This window comes from Artemia sp. Qi Xiang Cuo, chromosome 10 (genome assembly GCF_049724085.1).
Source record: "Artemia sp. Qi Xiang Cuo chromosome 10, ASM4972408v1, whole genome shotgun sequence".
NCBI lineage: Eukaryota > Metazoa > Arthropoda > Branchiopoda > Anostraca > Artemiidae > Artemia > Artemia sp. Qi Xiang Cuo.
This window is the reverse complement of record NC_142803.1, coordinates 23,621,580-23,643,688: the sequence shown is the minus strand read 5'-3', so window position 1 is coordinate 23,643,688 and position 22,109 is coordinate 23,621,580. Positions and strand designations below refer to the sequence as shown.

Sequence of the window (22,109 nt, the reverse complement as noted above, 5' to 3'; positions counted from 1 at the left end):
TAGTCAAATCCAAAAAAGCGCACCACTTCAGCTGAGGGGTGAGGGGGGCTGAAATATCAAAAAAGGAATTATCAGAATCTTTATTTCCACGGTTTTTATTTAAACTTCTTGAACCCTTCTTTTATAGTAATGCCCATAATGGACGCCGTCAGGGAATCAGGGGCAATGCCTCCCCACGAAAACAACATAAAGACAGTAAAACTGGAAATAAACGGTAAAATGAGAAATATTCCTAAGTAAATCTTGGTAAAACAAATCTCATTGTAGCTGTTACCCCAATCTCCCTCGGAATTTCTTGGTGGTGCTCGTAACCCCTCTTCATCCTTCACCTCTCCTTCTACTGCACCGATAGGAATATGAATGTATATTTTTTATGTCACAAGCCAAATATACTTGTGTAATCAGAAGGGAGGTATAACTCCCCTCTACTCATATTAAAGATTTAGTCCAAAGACTCTATAGGATTAAGGAGGATCATAGATTTATTCCCACGCTCCTCCCACCCCCTTTTATATTTATGTAAAAGTTCAAAGAGTATTATAAAATTTAGACATAAGAATCTTGTTCAAAATAGTCTAAAAGTTTAATCAATATTTCTCCGATGTTCACTTGACCCCCAAAGGCCCTGAAGCAAGGGTCATAAATAATGCAAATTGACAATTGTTTAAACATATGCTTCGTCATTGCTGCAGAAGTAGCAAAAACCTAGTGAAGAATGAACACCAGCCCATTTTAACCAAACAGATCAAAACGCGTTTTGGAAAACAAAAGAAAAAAAATGTGATGTGAAGAAGAATTGCCATTTGAAGCAGATTCACAAATGTTAATTCTATCTCAGCTAGTCTTCTAATATTGCAGAGCATGAAAGAAGTTTGCGTTTTACGTTTAAACTATAAAGATAATTATCATTCAACACGCAGAAAGCATTGTTGCCGAAGGCGTAGCAAAAGTTCAAAATTTGGGTGTTTGGTTGCAGCATATAATACTGGTTTTAGAACCTTAATTTCATTTTAAAAACCTCCGAAACTGTTCTCCACCTCATGTTCAAAATGGTATATTCCACTACTTTATTTGACACAATGTTATATGCCATGTTCATATGACGTCGTTAATACTGATAACTCCACTACGAGGTTCAAAGATATAAAACGAATCTGTTGCAATTTTTTTTTCGGCCAAACGTCTCGGGCTAAACAGAAAGCAGGTCATCCACGGTTAGGGTGGGAGGATGTAAAGAGCTTTGAATAGATTACGATGCAGGAGCAGCGTGCGTAGATGTGTTTGCCTTAGGCGGCTTGGTGCTGCGGTGAGTTGTTAGTAGTAGCAGTGTTAGAAAAAGTACAAAGTTTTATACGAAGCTGTAATCAAATATACTGCATAAAAAAGATAACAACTAGAGTTTGTCTAATGACTTAAAGCTATTTAAGGGGAAATTTTATTTTGTAAAATCAATATTTCCAACCAAAAGTAAAATCACAAACAGAAGCATCTAATAAACTTGGCCTGGCTCAAATTGAGCATTAGACTTTGCGTCTGACCATTGCAGATACTGCCGCTTTGATTCCGTTAAAGGTTTCCTCGGCTGTTGGCATGATTTGTTCTGGAGGAAGCTGAAATCCGTAGAAACCGGTGTCTCGAAGTTCCAGAGCAAAGGGATACCTTACACCGTGGGTATCGTAAGCATAATCTGCACTACTGCCAGCTGCAGCGTCTAAAATACAAGCAAAATTAACAATCTTGGCTGCGTTTGATGTTAAGTTTGAGATACTGTGACTCATTCTTGACCATCACAGGAGTTGAACAGCAAACTCAAGAGTTCAGTGACGCACTCAGAAAATAATTATTGGGGGGAGGGAGTATTACGGGGGGCCCCTGGGAAAACCAAGAGAAAACTTTAAAAATTCCTTAGAAAAAACACTATTTTATGGCATTACTTAAAGTTTATTTTAGCTCTTTGAATATAAGTTTTGAGCAGGGACTAAGGAATGAATAATAAAACTAAGCAGATTAAAAAAGATTTAAAAATAGAATGTAATTTTTCTCTTGAGGGGGGGGGGCAAAAGAACCTTTAATCCCCCCCCCCTGGGTGCGCGTCTGCAAGAGCTAATGCTATAAGTCCTTTGAACGAAGAGGATTTCACAATCAGATAATGTTGGGGTTTTACCCCTGTTTCTTTTCTTTTTCAGATAAATGATTTTCTTTTGCGTAATTACATTTGCTTAGATTTGCCTATGGAAAAATTTTCAATGATAAAGTTAAAGTCTTGTTGCTAAGCTAGATTCTTTTGCAATAAATTAGCTTTCAAGTTAAGTTCTATTTTTGTCTTCCTGGTCTGGGCCATTGAAAGGTAATACTATGTGAAAAAAGCCAATGGATTTGATATCTAATTTATTTGATTGGTCCGTACCATTTTGGGATCCACCGCAACACCAGTTTTCCTTTTATGAAAATAGTGATTTTGGAGTTAGTTCGGTGATAGACTTCAGAGTCTATTTTGTTATGAACTATAGTGAGTTTTGTCGGACTTGACATTAGAAAATATAAGTAAGCTATTTTCAACAGTCGTGTGAGATAATTTTTCCAGCAACCCAGGCAGGGTAGGGAAAAGAGTTCACGAGAAGTACCGGCACTAGTACATCGACAGGGGGACCGTTTACCCTCCAAAGAGATATTAGGGGTGGCCCAAGTAGTGGTACCCTTGGCCTAGAGAGTTGGCCCATCTGACCGTTCGATCACGTTACCATACCCTGGATCGGGGTATGCCGTAAAAGGGTGTTAACATACTCTACATTTACGGTACAGTAGTAGTGACCGCGAGGCGTTCCATTACAATATTTGGCGCCAGCGAGGCTTTCCTGTCCAATACGTGGTGCAACACCATTTCCGCGCCAATATCTGGTGGCTGCCGATGAATAAAGATTCCAAAAGGTAAGATATAACTTACTGGCGATATGAGGTTTTGTGAACAACCTATAAACTTCAGCTCCACCCCCCTTCCATCATAGAATCAGCTGCCTTCCCCTAGACAAGATGCTTCCTGCACCCATGTTTGTGAAAGCTTCAGCTTAATTTATACTAGTCTGTCGAGCATAACAAAAAACTTTGGAATTCGAAACAAACAAAATTAAACTAAAATCAAACAGAACCTAAAGCTCTTGTCGAACTTAAAAGAAAGTTGGACACATAAATGATTAAAATGTTATTACTCCAAGCACGAACAGTATGTTTATGCATTTTAAATTTGATCATCGTATTTTTCAGTCTGTTTTCAGCCCTTCATTCAATCACTTTGCCATCGCTCCCAAATCATTGAGGTTAATTTACAAATAGACCCCTGCAAGGCTCTATGGCTGAGAAATAGAGCAGGAGAGAAGAAAGAAAAAAAAATGGTGCTTAGTAACAGAAAGACAAGTCTAAATATATATATATATATATATATATATATATATATATATATATATATATATATATATACAGTTCATTCCTGCTTCGGTTTATTTGAATTTGAACGCGGAATTTAATAGGATGGAACACTTCCTAAAGACTGTTTCAAGGACGTTTAATTTGTGCAATTATCACTTACCCCTATTACCTGCCCGTGCAACGCCGTCAACTGATTCGCACACTCCTGTTTTTGCCTCTTATGCGCTACATAAACTGAACGACCCGATAAAACACAAAAAAGAACTTGATAAACTGAGCTGTCACGATGCAGTTACCAAGCTGAGTTTGGGAGGTGACAGATCACTAAACAGTTTGTTAGGATAGTCAGCAGAATATTAAAAGAATTAAACGTCATTCTCGGAAGAATATCCAGGCGTCGTGGTAGATTACGGCTTGGTGACACAGACACAATAAAACTTGATTTTTGAGATTCCATGTCAAAGGCCAAGAGAATGGAAAATGGGGGTGGAGCGGAAGTTTATAGGTTGTTCACAAAACCTCATATCGCCAGTAAGTTATATCTTACCTTTTGAATCTTTATTCATCGGCAGCCACCAGATATTGGCGCGGAAATGGTGTTGCACCACGTATTGGACAGGAAAGCCTCGCTGGCGCCAAATATTGTAATGGAACGCCTCGCGGTCACTACTACTGTACCGTAAATGTAGAGTATGTTAACGCCCTATTACAGTATACCCCGATCCAGGGTATGGTAACGTGATCGAACGTTCAGATGGGCCAACTCTCTAGGCCAAGGGTACCACTACTAATAATCTCAAAACACTTCACATATATATATATATATATATATATATATATATATATATATATATATATATATATATATATATATATATATATATATATATATATATATATATATATATATATATATATATATATATATATATATATTATCTTTACAGGAGAGTAAGCACCGCTTTTTTATGACGTCATCCGACAAGCTTGACGTCATCCTTTAGCTGTACCAACAATTTGATACTTTAAAAAAAGAAAAAAAAGCCGTTTTAAAAAAGAAGATTTCAGAGAGAATAAATAAGATTATTCCCCATCATAAGCCAAAGGTCATGTTGGTGAAGTGAAGGCGGCTTCTCGTGGAACATGCCGTCATCAATGATAGGGCACTACTAGTTCTTTAATTAAAACTACCATTGAGAAAATCTCTTACCAAGGAAAGAAAACAGCTTAACAAATCTGGAGGTTTAAAAAATAGCCCTATTCCAGAGGCTAAGGGCTACGATCTATGCAATAAGGGTAATTTAATTTATTCAGTACTCTTTAGCGTAGAGGGCTTAAAATTGAACTGTAAAACTAAAATTTATTAAAGGTTGCTTATAAGTACTTGCTTGATGAAAAAATAGGATGGAATACTTCCTTGGTTAGTGGTGATACTTTTAGAGTGGGGGCCTTCGACCAAGTCAAACAGATAGGCACAAAAGCTAGAATTCCAAACTATGGTAGTTCTATGGAAAGTAACCCAGTTTCTGTTGTGTCTGATGGCATTCAAAAATTTTGTGAAAAAGTGATTTGAGATCGCTAATGTCGACACTGGTAGTCGCTGTTGCCAAGAAGCTTTACTCTTTGAAGATATGTTATAAGTACCGGATAATGTTATTTATGCAATGAACGGTTCTACTGGTCAAGCCCGTGAGTCGCAAGCAACAGCTTACAATGAAAAAGTAGATACTGGGTCGGTTATTGTTTTTATTGAGTTTTGGAGCTTGATTTAGCCTATTATAATGCATATGCTTTTTAAATATCTCGTAATATTTTTTGCGTTTCAACGGCTGCCATGAACCGTTTCTGTGTGAACATTTTCAAGATTTTCCAACATCCGCTATCCGTGAACCGTTTGCGTAAAAAAATCGCATTAATGGGAACCAAAGGTTAAGCGTAGTTACATCCATAAAAAAAATTTAATACTGTTTACCGGTACACGTGAGTATCTTGAAGATATTGAGCCTTTTGAGGCAATGGCTTTCATTAAAAACCTAACGGGCATTGGATGTTTGGAGGGACGTTAAAAAAAAAAAAAAACTGAAGACCCCAATTTAGATAATGTTGAACAACTGATTAGGAAGCTTATACACTTTTTTGGATATTTATGGACAACTTAAAAAAAAATGGGTCTAATTTCACAGGCCATATCACATATTTCTGGGTTTCAACAATCCCTTGTCACAAACAACGGTACAGACTCAGCGGCGGAACTAAAAAAGATTAAGACGATCATGGACTCCATGACCGACAAAGAGCTGGATAACGATGGCGGGGCCAAGGTTTTAAAGGAACCCGGTCAGATCAAAACAATTGTCAGAGGTTCTGGTGCTCAAAAAAGGATTTCATGATCTTGTAGGCTCATATTCAACCGTGACGAAGCAGATGAATGGTATTAATATACCTCAGCGAATGGAATATACAAGAATGAATGGAATAATTAAAACGCAAAGAATAAAGATACAGGTGTAGCAGCTGGGGGGGTGCAAGTCAAAATAATCTGCTTTAGAATATGGTGAGACAATTTAATGAGGGGACTGTGAGGGGCGTGGGTTTCTTTGACCAGTGCCAAATTTAAATGTCCAAATTTAAATGTCAAATGTCCAAATTTAAATGTCCAAATGTTAAATGTCCGAACTTAAAGCATTATATTCCTAACATTTTTGGAGAATTTAATACTTGCTGAGCTAACACACATTTCAGGCTAAAATTAAAATGAAAAATGGCAGAATTAATTTTTGAATAGGCCAAATCATAAATTGTTTTCAGTCAACGCAACTGATCTAAAAAGAGAGGCTCGCCATCTTAATATATCCACTGTTGCAAGAGTAGAATTCAAAAGGAAATCCGAAAATCTTTTTCAAAGAATGTTCTTACCAGACAAATTGTATGGTATCATTGATATGGCGCTGACTTACTAACTATTTCTATAGGGAGCATTAAATAAGGCAGAACTACAATTTTGGTTCAGTTTCTCTTGCTTTTTGATTTGAAAGTTTCAAGACAGCTCTTTCTGTGAGCACAGATTGTATGCTTGGTGCAATTGTAGCTGTGACCAACGGAAGTGCATGTTGATAAATAAATTTAATTATATTAGAATAATTTGCTTTTAAATTAAGGTGCTCTATTCACATAAGACTGTATATAAAGCAGTTACTTATAACCCTCCCCTAACTCCTCAGTACGGCATTGAACCATATTAAAGAGCCATAAACACATTTAGTCTAAGACTGGTTAAAAATGAATAAAAATCATGTATTGCGTCTCGCCATAATGCACTGCAGTGTCTATAAAGCTTTGCAATAGTCCACAAGCAAGGTCATATCCAGGATATTTGTTAGGAGGTGTCATTTCATAACAACTTTACAAAACGCATCAAAAATTCGTTTATATTCAACTTTGTTACTGTTTTATGAGTCAGACATTAATTGGGGGGGGGGGGTAATTTTGAAACCACCCCTGGATACCAATTGTATACAAGTATGTTCAGCTAAACTCATAATCATATAGAGGCTTTTGAAAATAAAAAAACATTGTAGGCTTAGAGAGACGAACCAAGGAAATTCAAACGTTATTCAGTAGAATTTTATTACGGCCTCTGACTTCAAAACACATTCGTATACCGTTGTCCAAAATTCTCATCAATTGTTAAGAGCTGTGTACTCGAAATTTATTCAAAATCACCATTTGAAATTCAAAAGAATCCTTATTAAGGGTTACATAGCGTACTGTGGTGGCACAGTGGGTCTGACCTCAGCTTGGTAATACGGGACCTAGAGGTCAAAACCAGCTGTAGCAACACACTGCAGGGCCAACAGAGGGACCTTAGTAGTCAAGAAGCGTCATTAATCCAATACAAGGGCTCTGTATATCGAGAGGAAAAACATTGAACGACCCAAGAATTAACTATTCAACTGACTCGCGCTTTTTTCAAACCTAATGAAAACATAAAGCCTTAAGCGGCGCTCACAAGCGTGTCTAGCTAAAATCCCATGTCTAGACACCTGTCTAGCCAGAATCCAATGTCTATGCAACGACCGTTCACAGGTAAAATTCGGCGCTTAGCTAGACACGCTAGACAAGGCGCTTGGCTAGACATTGAGTTCTAGACTCTAGAACCTAATGTCTAGGATTTTCGATTACAGCCAATCAGAATGTGTCAAGATCCTCTATTTTCATCATTTTTGTTTACATTTGTAAACTGAAATTTTTTGTTTCTCATTAATTGTTTTTTTTATTTTAGGCAAATATACAACACAAGACATAATAATGAAGCACACTAAGGCAATTGTTTTGCTTACCTCATCCATTAGCTTGTGACAGTAAAAATAGGGATTATAATATTTGAAAATTTTGCCCGCATAAGCTCTGTTGATTGGCTAAAAATGACAATTTGAAACTTAATTTGTTGTTTTAGCTAAGCACCAAATTTTACATGTGAACGGTCGTTCCCTAGACATTGGATTCTGGCTAGACACGTGTCTGGTGGACATGGGATTCTAGCTAGACACGCTTGTAAACGCTGCTTTACAGGAACTATTTTACTGCAGCAATGCAAAACATTATGGAGGGGGGATGAAGGGATATCTCCAAAGATCATTCGAAGGGATCCTAACCAAAACTATAAGGTGCACCAAGCCATCACTGCCTCATTTGTTCCCTGAATGCATTGAAGTTAGTGTAGAAACTTTTCTTTGTCTACTTTGTAGAGGCACCAGGGGCATATATTATTTTTTTGTTCCTAGGGGGCCTAAAAAATAACCTCTCCGAAAAAGATCATTAGTCGTAAAAAGAGAGAAAGAGATTATCACTAAATATTTAAATCTCCAGGAAAGATAATATTTGCCAAAAATGTGTAAATTAATATTTTTGTATGCGAATAATGAATAATCATTTAATGAGCTAAGTGAATGAGAGAAACGAAGAAGAAAATAAAACTCACAGATAACATCAGTGATAGAAAAAAGCATCAATAGGAAACAAAGTGACAGAAAAAAAGAGAGGAAGAAGAAAACAAATCTAACAGAAAAAATCAGCTCTAGAAAACAGAACATCAATTGAAAAAAAACTTCAAGAGAAAAAACAAGAGGAAAAAGAAAAAAAATCTTACAGATAACAACTAGAAAACAGAATATCAATTGAAAACAAACTCTTAAGAGAAAAAACAAGAGGAAGAAGAAAATAAAATTTTACAGATAATATCAGCGCTCGAAACAAAATATCAATTGAAAACAAACTCTAAAAGAAAAAACAATAGGAAGAAGAAAAAAAAATCTTACAGATAACATCAGCGCTAGAAACAAAATATCAATTGAAAACAAACTCTAAAAGAAAAAACAATAGGAAGAAGAAAAAAATCGTACAGATAACATCAGCGCTAGAAAACAGAACATCAATTGAAAACAAACTGTAAGAGAAAAAACGAGACGAAGAAGAAAAAAAATCTTACAGATAACATCAGCGCTAGAAAACAGAATATCGATTGAAAACAAACTCTAAGAGAAAAAACAAGAGGAAGAAGAAAAAAAAATCTTACAGATACCATCAGCGCTAGAAAACAGAACATCAATTGAAAACAAACTGTAAGACAAAAAACAAGAGGAAGAAGAAAAAGAAATCTTACAGATAACATCAGTGATGAGAACAACACATAAAGAAAAAGAAAGAAAAACTTACAGATAACATAATTATAGATAACAAAATATCAACTGAAGATAAAATGATAGAAAACAAACAGAACGTGAAGATTAAGAAAATAAAACTTACAGATAACATCAGCAATATTTCCATATTCAAAAACCTTGCCATATGTGGCAGTCAAAGCATCTACTCCAATACCCATGACTCGATACTAAAAAAAATCAAGATATTATGTAGAAGTATAAACTAAAATTTTGTAGAAGTATAAACTAAAATTTTGTAAAAGTATAAACTATAAAGTAAAAACATTTTATTCGAGAATAAAAACTATACCAAGGCAAGATCAGAAGAATGACATAATCGATTAGATTATTAAAATACAGATAGGGGATATAGTTGTCAATTATAATCAGGACTGCAGCTTTGATATAGCGGGTAGCTATGCCTAAACCTTAAAATTTTGGTTTTAGCTCCGGTCAAAATGATAAATTTGGTCAAAGTGATTAAACACTTGACAGCCTAATTAGAGTAATACCAAGAGTAAAGCCTCTATGAGAAACGTTCTTTATTGATAACAATTTTGTTCTATTCGAGTTTTTATTTCCAATTACCTTAAATAATTGAACAACAACTTTAATCAGAATTTCTTCAAAATAGAGTTCACAATTACACCCCCTTCTAATTTTTACTCTTTTTTAGAGTTTTTTAAGTTTACTCCCCCTCCTCCGTTCCTATACAATCAAGGAAACAAACTGCCTGCCCCTAACAGTAAAAATCCAGGCCATGGCATGAATTGTGCGGGGGGTGAAACATTTCGACTGTGGACAATCGTCTAGAGTTTTTCAGGGAGCCTTGAAGAGACCTTTTTATTCAGTTGCCTTTTCAACGTTGTATGAGGAAGGACATCTTCGATTTTAGCTTTGGATTTTTATTTTTGTCTTTTTTATTTCCCTAAGGACTTTTATTTATAAAATATTCATTTTTGTTCCTGTACTGAGGACGGCTTAGCGGAGGTCTTGACTGAAATATTTGAACTTTTCATTGGCTGTGATTCACCTCGTTTTCTTCGCTGTCTTACGTTTCCCATTTTGTCATGGTTAGTCAGTATGGTCTCAATGCAGCGTTACTGATGCAAAAAGTTGTAATGTTTTTAGTATAATTTAGATGTTTTGGTTCAATATGGTACATTAGGAATTTTTTGGATACAATAAAAATTGTTCCGTACCTCTGGATTTTACTTGCTCTTTTCTTACTTAGATATCTATTAAAGTTTTAGTTTGTTGAAGATGTTTTTCTTGTTACGGGGAATTTTAACCTGCTGTTCAGATGGTACAAATTATTTTCTTATGGTGCAATTTTGGTGAGAAAACTGGTAAAGTTTACTTGAACGCGTTGGAAAATGCTGCTCAGAAAGGTCTTATTATCTACGAAGAAGATGAAATTTTTATCCGATGTCGGATAGGAAAGTTTCAATGGCAACATTTTAAAATGTTTCTTCTAAAAGTGTACATGGCGATCTTATAATTTGTATTTGGCATTTAGCTCAGTTGTCCATTATTAAATACGCTTCACGTTGTATTTTCTTCACAGTCTTAGTGAGAGACAGAAACGATTAGTCATATTAGCTGATTATTTACACACTTCATCAACTTGGCACATTTCCGTAATAAAAGGCCAAGGGAGACCGTCAAATTGAGAGTTGACCGTTAAAAAAAGGCCAGCTATGTTATCCGTTTTTTTTTTTTGAAGACCTAAAGGAAGCAAGGTCGACAGGTGACTTTGAAGAACTAATACGGATGCTCAAACTACAAAAATGGAAAGTATACAGACAAAAAGAAAAATATAGCCGATAAGGTAATCATACTACTTAAAGAGAGAAGAGCTTAGCTTAGCTATAGATTCAGAACGTGAAGTGTATGTTCAGTGCAAGAGCATTATAAATAAGACAAATGTTCTTATATGAAAAGCCCCAAGGACATGTTTATTGCAAGGTTTTGAATGACAGTAATAGCATAAGAATATGTGATAATTTTTATTACAAATATATTTTGAATATAGCCAAGGTTTTGAATTAAAAGTATATATATATATATATATATATATATATATATATATATATATATATATATATATATATATATATATATATATATATATATATATATATATATATATATATATATATATATGTATATATATGTGTGTATGTGTGCAGTAATAGTATGGTAGTAGTATTGCATATGATATAATATGATATCACTTTGCATGACCCGGTTGGATTTTTTTAAGAAATAAATATCAATAAATATCATACCATATAGCATATGCAACAGCATATACTTACGCAAGAGCATATACTCAACGTTACATGATATTTTCCATTAAAACTATACAGCTATTTAAAATTTATTCTTTAGCTGCTTCCTTATTAACTCCCTTGTTCTCTCTGCCTTCAAGATAAGAAAGTCTCGCACCGACACGCAACAGCATATACTTAATGTTAGGGGATCTTTTCCTTTATACGTGTATCACTACTCAAAAATGTATTTTCCAGTGGCTTTCTTATTGCCTCCATCGTTCTCTCTGTCAACGCGATAAGTGAGACTCGCACCTACAGGCACGCTGAGCCAGTCAACGGTCAGTACTTGTCCGTTGCTGGTTGGAGTCTTTTTGTATTGTATCATGAACCTTCTTCGTTTAGCAGATAGCTACGAAGTGAAGAGCACGCTTTTAAGTTTTTCTAGGAGAAATGTATTTTGCATAACCCCAAGAATGTACTCGTGGCCTCGAATTGGTTTTAAATGTAAATCAGTTGAAATGGGTTTGGTTGAAACGTGAATGCCATGAATATAAATCAAGTTGTGTTGACACCTATTTAACCGTTTTAAAATTCCCGCCTAGAAAAATTTTGCTTTTCGTTTACTGCTAGTTGAGGAAACTAACAATAAACGAGTTTTGTGAACAAAAACTAGAAATCAACCATACCGCCATTGTTGATCAGTGTTGCTACTTTGATGATGGTTTATTGGTGGTGCGTAATGTTGCCGAGTGTTGACCTTCTTCATCAAGGTAAGCAGGTAAATAATTTAAATATTTAGCACAACAACTACTACTACTAACAACTCACTGAAACACCATGCCACATGAGGCCAACATAGATATGCACGCTCCTTCTCCATCTCAATCTATCCAACGCCTCCCTCAATACACCCTCCCAAAGAGTTCCTGTTTCCTTTATCTTTCTGTACGACATCCTGCGACCCCATTTGGGAACGACCTGCTTTCCGTTTGCCCCTGACGTGTCCTAGTCATCTCATCCTTTCTTTCATTATAGCCCTAGAGGCGGGATTGAAGCTTTACAACAAGAGATCCTTAGCAGTGGTATACATATAACGGCAAAGGTCCACGTTATGAATCGAAAGCTCAGTTTAAAAAAGAGGATAACAATGCTGTTATACAGTCAGTCTAAAATATAATGCTTTGAATCAAAGTAAGGCCAGACAAACATAGCCACCTTGGTTTGTTTTTTCTTTGGCAATACTGTTTTTTTTTCTTTTTCTTTTTTTTTTTAATCCCACCTCCTCTCGATGACATAATAATCTTTTTCACATAATTTCAAAACTTTAATGTCACCTACACTAATTTAAAAACTACTTTTATTTTTAAAAAATTTATCCAAACAAAATTGATGAAACCACACTCTGCTACTATAAATATTTAACATTATCAAATTTTTGAAAAAGGATTATTAGCCTTCATTATTCTTTTCTGTATTTTTAACCTATACTCTTTGGCAACACTGTCAAACTGGATGATTTCAATTAGCTAAAAGCTATCCTTAACATCGGAGTAGTATAAATTATTATGGTGCAATATATTGATCTACAACTTAGAAAGTTGCCAGATGCAAGTCTGAAAAGGGTTTGTCCAACATTAATCTTCTTGTTTTAGGAAGTGACTGCTAAGGAAAAGTGAGCTCAATTCTGAAAGGAAAGTTTTAAGAACTTGAATTACAAAGTTCACCTAACATTTCTGACTATTCATTTTTTATTAAATAAGTTTACAGTAAAGGCACTGAAAAGCAGGGAAAAAGAAACCGTCAAGTTGAATAAGTCAACTGAAAATTAGATAAATTTTATTAAATAAAAACTTAGATTATATTTATTCTGCATTAAAAACAGTGAATAATTTCGAAGACCTGAATCGTTTCAGCTTATCTTCTTGAATCTTAAACTTATTTTTTTTACGATCAGCCGAAAAAGAAAAGTGGGCATGGTGTAGTAAGGAAAATATGTGTTTTCTAAATCTATTTTTGTTGGTCAAACTACCAACTACCAAAGTTTAATAAGGTGTCGACTTTTATGAGCAGAAATGTTCCTCTTTCGAGTTTTTCTAATGTTTTAGGAAACTCTTTGTATTCTCCATACTCAATTCCTGTTTCCCATTTTTTTACCCATACTATTTGTGAACTTTCTTTTTAAATTCCTCCATTAATTTAGTAATAATGAAGATACCCTGTACCGGAATACAGGTACTTCATTTGTTAATCAAACAATGATACATATTTAATTAATTAAAAACTGATTTGTTTCTTGCGTCAGAATTCCCAATATTCTATGTTTTCGGTTCTAATATGTTCCAACCAGACTAAACGATCTCCGAATAATATACTTAGGTTGGTTTTCAAAACTATACAAACCAACATTGCCATCTTGGTTTGTTTTTTCTTTGGCAACACTGTCATACAACCTCCTAATAATATGCATAGGTTGGTTCGCATAACCATGCATATCAACATTGCCATCTTGGTTTATTTTTTCTATGGCAACACTGTCATGCAATCTTCTAATAATATACTTAGGTTGGTTTGCATAACTATAGAAACCAGCATTGCAATCTTGGTTTGTTTTTTCTTTGGCAACACTGTCATACGATTTCCGAATAATATAATTAGGTTGGTTTGCATAACTATGCAAACCAACATTGCCATCTTGTTTTTTTTGGCAACACTGTCAAACTACATGATCCCAATTAGCTAAAAGCTGTCCTTAACATCATAGGTTGGTTAGGTGTACTTTAACCTTTTGAAGAAATTTATTAACTTTCAATGACTGTTAAGGAAAAAACTAACCATTTCATCGTAATCAGCTGGGAGATCAAACGTAAAGCCATACGGAGACATCCATAACTGGGAGTAAGAATGGATAGAAAAGAGGCTTAAGATCCGGCCTTCATTAGCAATCATAATGTCTCTAATGGCTGATGATTCCGCTTCTGAAAAAGCAGAAGGTCCATGGTACGTATCAGCGCATGGCCAGTCAGACGTTCCCAAGCCTCCGAAATCGGAGTCAAAGTTTCGGTTTGGATCAGTGCCAAAACATGAACCGTAGGGGACTCTGTTCTTACGCCACAAACGTGCATCCTAGAAAAAAAAATCGAAAATTGAGAGACATAAAAAACTGGCGGCAAAAAAAAATTAAGAAAAAGCACTCTAAGACGCTCCAAGCAAGTACCGGGAAAAACATATTTTCCCCTGGACAAAATATTATCTCCTTTATCCCTCCTCCAACAAAAAATTCTACAGGCTTGGCTGCTAGTAGTAAATAATAAAATAAACATAGTTAGTCATGACCTTGATAGGGGAGTTTCAAAACGGAACAAAAATATGTAAAGCTTGAATCATGCATGTGCTACACATTGACAGGATCAAAGATTGCCCAAATTAACAAGATTACTAATCGAAAAATTTTGTGACAAAAAATCGAATCTGTCATTTAGTACATGAATTTGTCAATTATGCAACTTAAACTTTTCAAAATTAAGCCTCTTGCCAAAAGGAATTCCTGCATAAGCGCTAGTTTTGGTACAAACAATAAATAAATAAGTAGAACAATAGGAAATTTCTTCTGTGAGACAGTGGAACTCCAAACTTTAAATGAATATTTCGGCCCTATGTACAAGGGCCGTCCTCAGCATAACACCAACGAAAACATAAAAGAGAAACTAACGTTAAAATATGGCCAATAAAACTAAAAAATAAAAATTAAAACAGCCTAGCATCCTTACTTCAACGAAGTTCAACCAGGACTGATAGATAACGTGAGGGGAGTCGAGGCATTTTATACCTCACTTTATCTATCAGTCTTGGTTGAACTTTGTTGAAGTAAGGATGCTAGGGCTGTTTTAATTTTTAATTTTTTTTTTTTAGTTTTATTGGTCATATTTTAGTGTAAGTCTCTCTTCTATATTTTCGTTGGTGTTATGCTGAGGACGGACACAGGCAGGGCTTCCACTCTCGAAAATTAAAATTCGGGAACAAGTCTTAAAAATTCGGGGAGTTTTCGGGAAAAGTCTTCAAGTTTCGGGGATTTTTCGGGGAAAAAACAAAATGGAAGTTCGTTGCAAAAATTTGGGAGCCAAAATTGGTTTTAGCTTCGTTTTCAGGCTCAAGTAGGGCTTGTATCTGCGTAGTAAATCAAGCCTTTTACAAAATAGGTTTTAGAGCCAGAGCCCAGGATTGGAACCCATAGCTGAAAACACTTATTGCTGATATTGCGGCAAAAATTTCAAAATTGCTTTCAAAAAAAAGAAAAGAAAAATAGTGAACACATGTGAACTGTAATACCAGTAGCAATTTTTTATTAAGTCTTTAATCTCAGAAATTCATTATAATATTTAAAAACAAAAACAAATATTGTTTACGGTTTCTAGTTAAGTAAATTAAATAGACAAATTCAACCTATAAGTACGGGGTAATATTAAAACTTAAAACAAACAAGAACCAAACTAAACAAGTAAATTTAAAATTAAATTGAAAAGGAAATTTTTACGACAATTGAGACATTATTGGTTTTTCATGCTGCTTATAAGGACTTAGGTTTTTACCCCCCCCCCCCCAGAAAAAAACTCCCACGGAAAGTACCCCTGCGGAAAATATCCCCCGCGAAAAATACCCTTGGAAAATACCCACCCCCGTACTGAAAATATCCCCGCGGAACATACAGGTTTTTCATTGTTTTGTTTCTAGTATGCTTTCGTCTCTTTTGTTACCTCATAATTAATATATTGTCACCGATTAGCCCCCGACCCTCCCACCAACCCTGCGGCCATCCATATTTCAAATATAATACTTATTGCAGTCTCATTTTTAAATCAGCCCATCTAATGCCTGGTCATGATAGATGTAGGCTACAAATCATATAAAATTTACTAATTCTTTCTCTTCGCACTAACATTATTTGGCATTATTAACCAACTGTTCGTGATAAATAAGTCCGAAAATATTTAAAACTTGACAAGAAAACAATATGAGCCTAATACCCAAATTTTTACTTTAAGCTTTATCGTAATTTTTTTTATGGATAATATTTTTGGGATTACTTCCGTTTGAATCCTCTATTCCCCGACCTTTTACATAGTCTGTAGCTAAATTTTGACTCATTAGGAGGGGAGGGAGTTTTGCATTTTTTATGGTAAGAAGATCGTATTTAGGGCGAAGAAATAAATTATACCACATTTTCTTATAAAAAATATTTTATTTCAGAATTTGCCTTCATACAGGGCTATTAATTGTTAAAGCATTAGAAGTTGTAAAGGTAGGCCTTAGATATTTAAACAAATTTACCTGGCTATCCCGAATTTGAGCAGAATATATTTTCCGTAAAATTTCCTTTGCCTGACTAACAGGTTTGCAAGCCCGTAAAAGGTTCCTAAAACTAAAGTTTAAAATATTACGTCACTGAAAATATTACACGGGCGAAGGGACCAGAATAATTATTGTGAGGAAAGTGCTGGGTGAATACGTTTCAGGATAAAGGGTGGTATAACAAATACTACTCTCATATAAAAAGAAAAGAACTTAAATTTTAAACACCGAATGAAACAAAAATTTGAATGGTAAGAATTCCTGGCAAAAAGGTCAATTTCTTCAATGTATTATGCGGTCAACTATTAAGTATTAAACATTAATACAGTATGTCCAAAACCGACAACAGCAAAAGAATACCAAATTTAAACTTATGATTCGGTTTTCATTTTTCAATTTTTCGGTTTTCGAAAAGATTGTTCTTTTCGGCCAACCATCTAGGGCTAAACGGAAAGCAGGTCGTCCCCGTCTGGGGTGGGAGGACTCCATAAAGAAAGATTTAAAGGAAATGGGAACTTCGTGGGCAGGTGTAAAAAGGGAGGCTTTGAATCGATTGGGGTGGAGGAGGAGCGTGCGTAGCTGTGTTGAACTCAGGCGGCTTGGTGCTGCGATGAGTTGTTAGTAGTAGTAGTAGTAGTATTCGGTTTTCAAAACAATTCTCTTTCTTTAGAAGTTCAATTTCAAAATCCAGAATCTAACTGAACGTTCCGTTAAACAACTTTAAGTATAATTCTTGGCTAATTTAATCAAGATACTTGACCACGAATGATGTGAATGTAAGAATTTTATACCATTTGGAATATTGCATTCGAAATTATTAAACCTAAATAAAAGAAAGCGATACTTTCGTGAACATTTAAAGAACCGTCTATAATTAAATTGTATCAGTCTGGTTCTTATGCAAAGCAACACAGGAGACGAAAATTAACGAACAAGAGAGTAGTTAAAAATGATGGCATGTAAAGTAATGTTTGCTAGGAATAGTCACTAGGGGTCAAACCGTGGTTGAGTGATTTTCGGGGAAATTTCGGGGATTCAGAGGAAAAAAAACTTTTTTCGGGGAGACACATAGATTTTCGGGGAAATCCCCGAAAATTCGGGGATAGTGGAAGCCCTGGACACAGGGTCGAAATATTCATTTAAAGTTTAGAATTCCACTGTCTTACGAAAAAAATTCCATCTTGTTTTGCCTTTTATTTGTTGTTTATGTTGGAAAGATAGTGCGGTTTTCGTCGCTATCTAATTTTAGCACATTATGTGATTGTCTTATTGTTTCTCCTTTACGTTTTTCAAGTCTGAAAATTTGCATCTGCATTTAAATTATGAGTTTAAGTTAATTTAAAAGTTATATATTAAGTACGGCTTAATTACAGTTTCAATGCTATTGCACAAGTTTCATTGGTTTTATCGAAATCTGTAAATACCGATCAGCAGTCCAAAACCAAAACTCAATCTCGGTAAAAAAAAAAAAATTGAGTTACATCTAAAAAAAGTTTATATCCTACTTTTGCATTTATTCTTTGTGGGAAACTATAGAGATGGAAAAAGAAATAGAAAACATATTCTCGCCAGTTGGTGTTGGTTATTCCATTCATCAAAATCCACGTTAGCGTTACTGATACACACAAATTTTGTCCTTACCACAAAATTTTACAAAATTTAACTTTTTAAGAACTTGAATTTAACTATTTTTTTAAATCTCTACGTACGTTACGGAGTATTTTCTAACATTTTCTATACAACAGGAAAATATCAAGCTCCATTTGAACAAAACTATTTTTTTGTCAGGGCCTGTGTGTTTGTTCGAGAATGTAACAAACTAAAATATTGTGAATAACTTAAATGCGAATAAAATATTGTAATATATTAATCCTAAATCTACCACTTATTTCATTTTTCAGAGGTTATTCATCACAAAAAATGATTGAAAACAAACAATTCAACTATGAAATTTGCAAAAAAAAAAAAAAAAAAAAAAAAAAAAAAAAAAAAACATCAATTCAACCATAAGTTCTGCGCGAAACCCAATAAAAGAAACAAAAAAACACGAAAATAATTCAGCTCTGTAGCTCTGCGCAAAATCCAAAAAATAGACAATTATACTATTTAGTTCTATGCCAAGTAAAAAAAAAAAAAAAATACAACAGTTATGTGACTCTGATAAACTATTTAGCTCTTCGAAAAACATAAGACATAAACAATTCAACTATGCAGTTGTGTGTAAAATAACAAGAAAGTCAATTATGTAGCTCATAAAAAAGATTTTTAGACCTGAAAAAGATAATAAAAATAGCATTTTCTTGCAGCAAATGTCATCTTCTTTTATCCAGTCACTTTTGACACTTAAAAAGAGCAATAAAACTTTCAATTTCGAATCGAATGAGCCATCTCCTATGTTTCTACAATCACTCCTTCTATACAATTGACCAAGAAAAAAACTAAAAGGAATACAAAGGGGTCATATATTTCTTTGCTATGCGTCCCCCTCCCCCATCAAGTGAACCCTTTCCAAATTTTCTACGATCACCCTTTCTATACGATGAGGCCTGGGAAAAAGAATTATATAGAGGCCACATCGTTCTTTACTAACTGCCCCCAAATGCCCACTTTTAATGAGAGAAATGGAAGCCGGCAACCTTGATAGCTAATAATTTTAAATGATCAGTGTCAAGAAATTCATTTTTGACTTTGGAGTTCTTAATAACATCCTTCCATTCTTGTATCTTCAGGTTCCAGTCAGTACTTTTTTTCTTTTTTTTACTTACTTTTTTCTTAGTATTTTTCTTCATCGACCACTGTATGCAGGCATATCAATTTCATTTAGTATTGACTTTAGAAAACAAGAGACGATAATCTAAGGCAAATATTTACAGAAGAACTAAGACAAATTCAGCAAAAGTGGAGGGGGAGAAAGAGAGAGAAAAAGAAAGAGGGAGGGAGAGAGAACAAGAGAGAGAGAGAGCGGGGGGAGGCAGAGAAAGAGAAAGAAAGGGAGAGAAGGAGAGAGAGAAAGAGAGAGAGAGAGAGAGAGAGAGAGTGACAGAGAGAGAAAGGGAGAGAAAGGGAGAGAAAGAGAGAGAGAGAAGGAGAAGGATGGAGAGAAAGAGATACCTCTTTGTCTAGCTGACTTATCAGTGGTCATGCTTTAAAGTGCTATTATTACAGCGTAATAGGTATAAATTTATGAATACTCTACAAAATTATCCCCCTAGGCATAATAATCATTAAAGAAATATACCCAAGGGTCAAGCTAAGCAGTATATATATATATATATATATATATATATATATATATATATATATATATATATATATATATATATATATATATATATATATATATATATATATATATATATATATATATATATATATATATATATATACTATATATTATATATTTGATTATATATAGCAAAGAATTAAATTTAGTAGAACAACAAAGGATACAAGTAATGAAAGAAACAGAAAGTTAAGTAGGTACAGTTTACAAATTAGTTTCGCAGTAATGCCTTAAATGTAATGGAAAACACAATATTTTAAGACAATTTCCCAAATGAAGGATCAGAGGGGGACAAAAACTGGATTTAGGTTCAATAGGACTTAGAAAAGGACCAGAGCTTGTCATACTACCTTATGGCGTTCCATTTTTCACTTTCTGTCAAAGCATCCACTTTAGAACCTCCATAGTCCTATAAGAGTGGGTAATGACCTCTCGTCCCTTACTCTTCAAATCCAATTGAAGCAGATGTTTGGTATTTCAAATTAGATTTAATATACGTCATTTTTCTTTATTAATTGATTAATGTCCATAATTATTGTGTTATAGAGAAATTAAATCTAAAGAAAAAATTAATTAGACGGAAAATAAATGAAAAACTTTATTTTGCATTTAAAAATGTTCAGAAAATAGAAAAATAAGTAAAAAAAACCTAATTCAAAAATTATTGTGGAAAACTACGAAAAATATTTGATGGTGTCAAGTATGAATACCGTCCTAACTCTAAGAGTAAAGCTGTCTCATTGAAGCATCGCCATATTCTTTTATTTTCAATCCTTTTAGCCTCTTTTAATTTAACCTCTTTTTTAAGTTTGGTAAGTTAATTACATTCTTGTTTAAGGTATATCCACACTTGCCAATAATCCCAACACCCGTTAGTGGATCCCGAACCACCTCCACTCCCAAAAGGTTGATAATTACACTTTAGAATGTTAAGAATATATGGAAAATACAAGTTATTGGAAATATGGTCAACATCTGGAAATTATTGAAAGGTATAGACCCAAACTTTTCCCTGTCCCTGCGCACGCGTATGCTAAAGGCGCTCGTTTCTCTTGGTGTTTACTTATTCTTGTGGTTCCTTTTAAATTTCTCCTTTATTGTCGTTATTTACATTTATTACTTTATATGTTTCAACGTACAAGCTCTTCCTCTTTCTGTTTCTTTATATTATTTTCTTTATGCTTTGTTCTTCTCCTAAAAGAGGCATACAATAAACAATTACGATACTATGAAAATACGCAAAGGTAAGAACGCACAAAAAAAGTCTTAACTGGCTAAAAGACTAAACTGGATAATGTAACCTAATTCTACTTTAGAATAGAAATAAAATTAATAAAATAGAAAAATTCTAACTCTACAATAGAAATAAAATTCTATTCTAGCTGTCTAAATGTAACCGCTGTGATACAACACATACTCCTTATTTTTGTTCAATTTGTCAAAGCCTATTGTATAATCATGAAACAATACACGCTTGACAGCCTCTATGGTCTATTCCAACTGAATATACTAATTTTCATTCGATAATATTAATAATGAAATCATATTAATTTTATTCGAGACTTTAATATTAACATCTGATAGAGCAACGTTCTTGAATTAACGTCTCCTAAATATACATTGGCACTGGGCAATTTTATTTTAAAAGGTTCAAAGGCGCAAAAAATAGGAGTTTTTTTTATTTACTTGTTTTTTTTATTATTATTATTATTGTATATATATATATATATATATATATATATATATATATATATATATATATATATATATATATATATATATATATATATATATATATATACTTCTACTACTACTAACAACTCATTTCAGCACCAAGCCACCTGAGGCAAACAAATCTATGCACGCTCCTCCTCCATCCCAATCTATCCAAAGCCTCCCTTTTTACACCCGCCCACGAAGTTCCCATTTCCTTTAAATCTTTGTTTATGACGTCCTCCCATCCCCAGACGGGGACGACCAGCTTTCCGTTTAGCCCTAGATGGTTGACCGAAAAGAACAATCTTCGGCAATCTGTCATTCTTCATCCGCACAACATGCCCTAACCACCTCAACCTTTCT

At 34.2% G+C, this 22,109-nt stretch overlaps 1 protein-coding gene across 1 annotated transcript in view; it reads right to left on the bottom strand.

The window, feature by feature from the left end:
- Positions 1–1,421: 1,421 nt before the first annotated feature.
- LOC148947600 (carboxypeptidase B-like) overlaps positions 1,422–22,109 on the bottom strand; it is an 84,564-nt gene continuing 63,876 nt past the window's right edge. The window contains exons 6-8 of the mRNA XM_089095316.1: positions 14,234–14,524; positions 9,229–9,313; positions 1,422–1,711 (exon numbers count right to left, since the gene is read on the bottom strand). Coding sequence (XP_088951442.1) covers positions 1,521–1,711; positions 9,229–9,313; positions 14,234–14,524 — 567 coding nt within the window. The 3' untranslated portion in view covers positions 1,422–1,520. The remainder of the gene's footprint in view (positions 1,712–9,228; positions 9,314–14,233; positions 14,525–22,109) is intronic.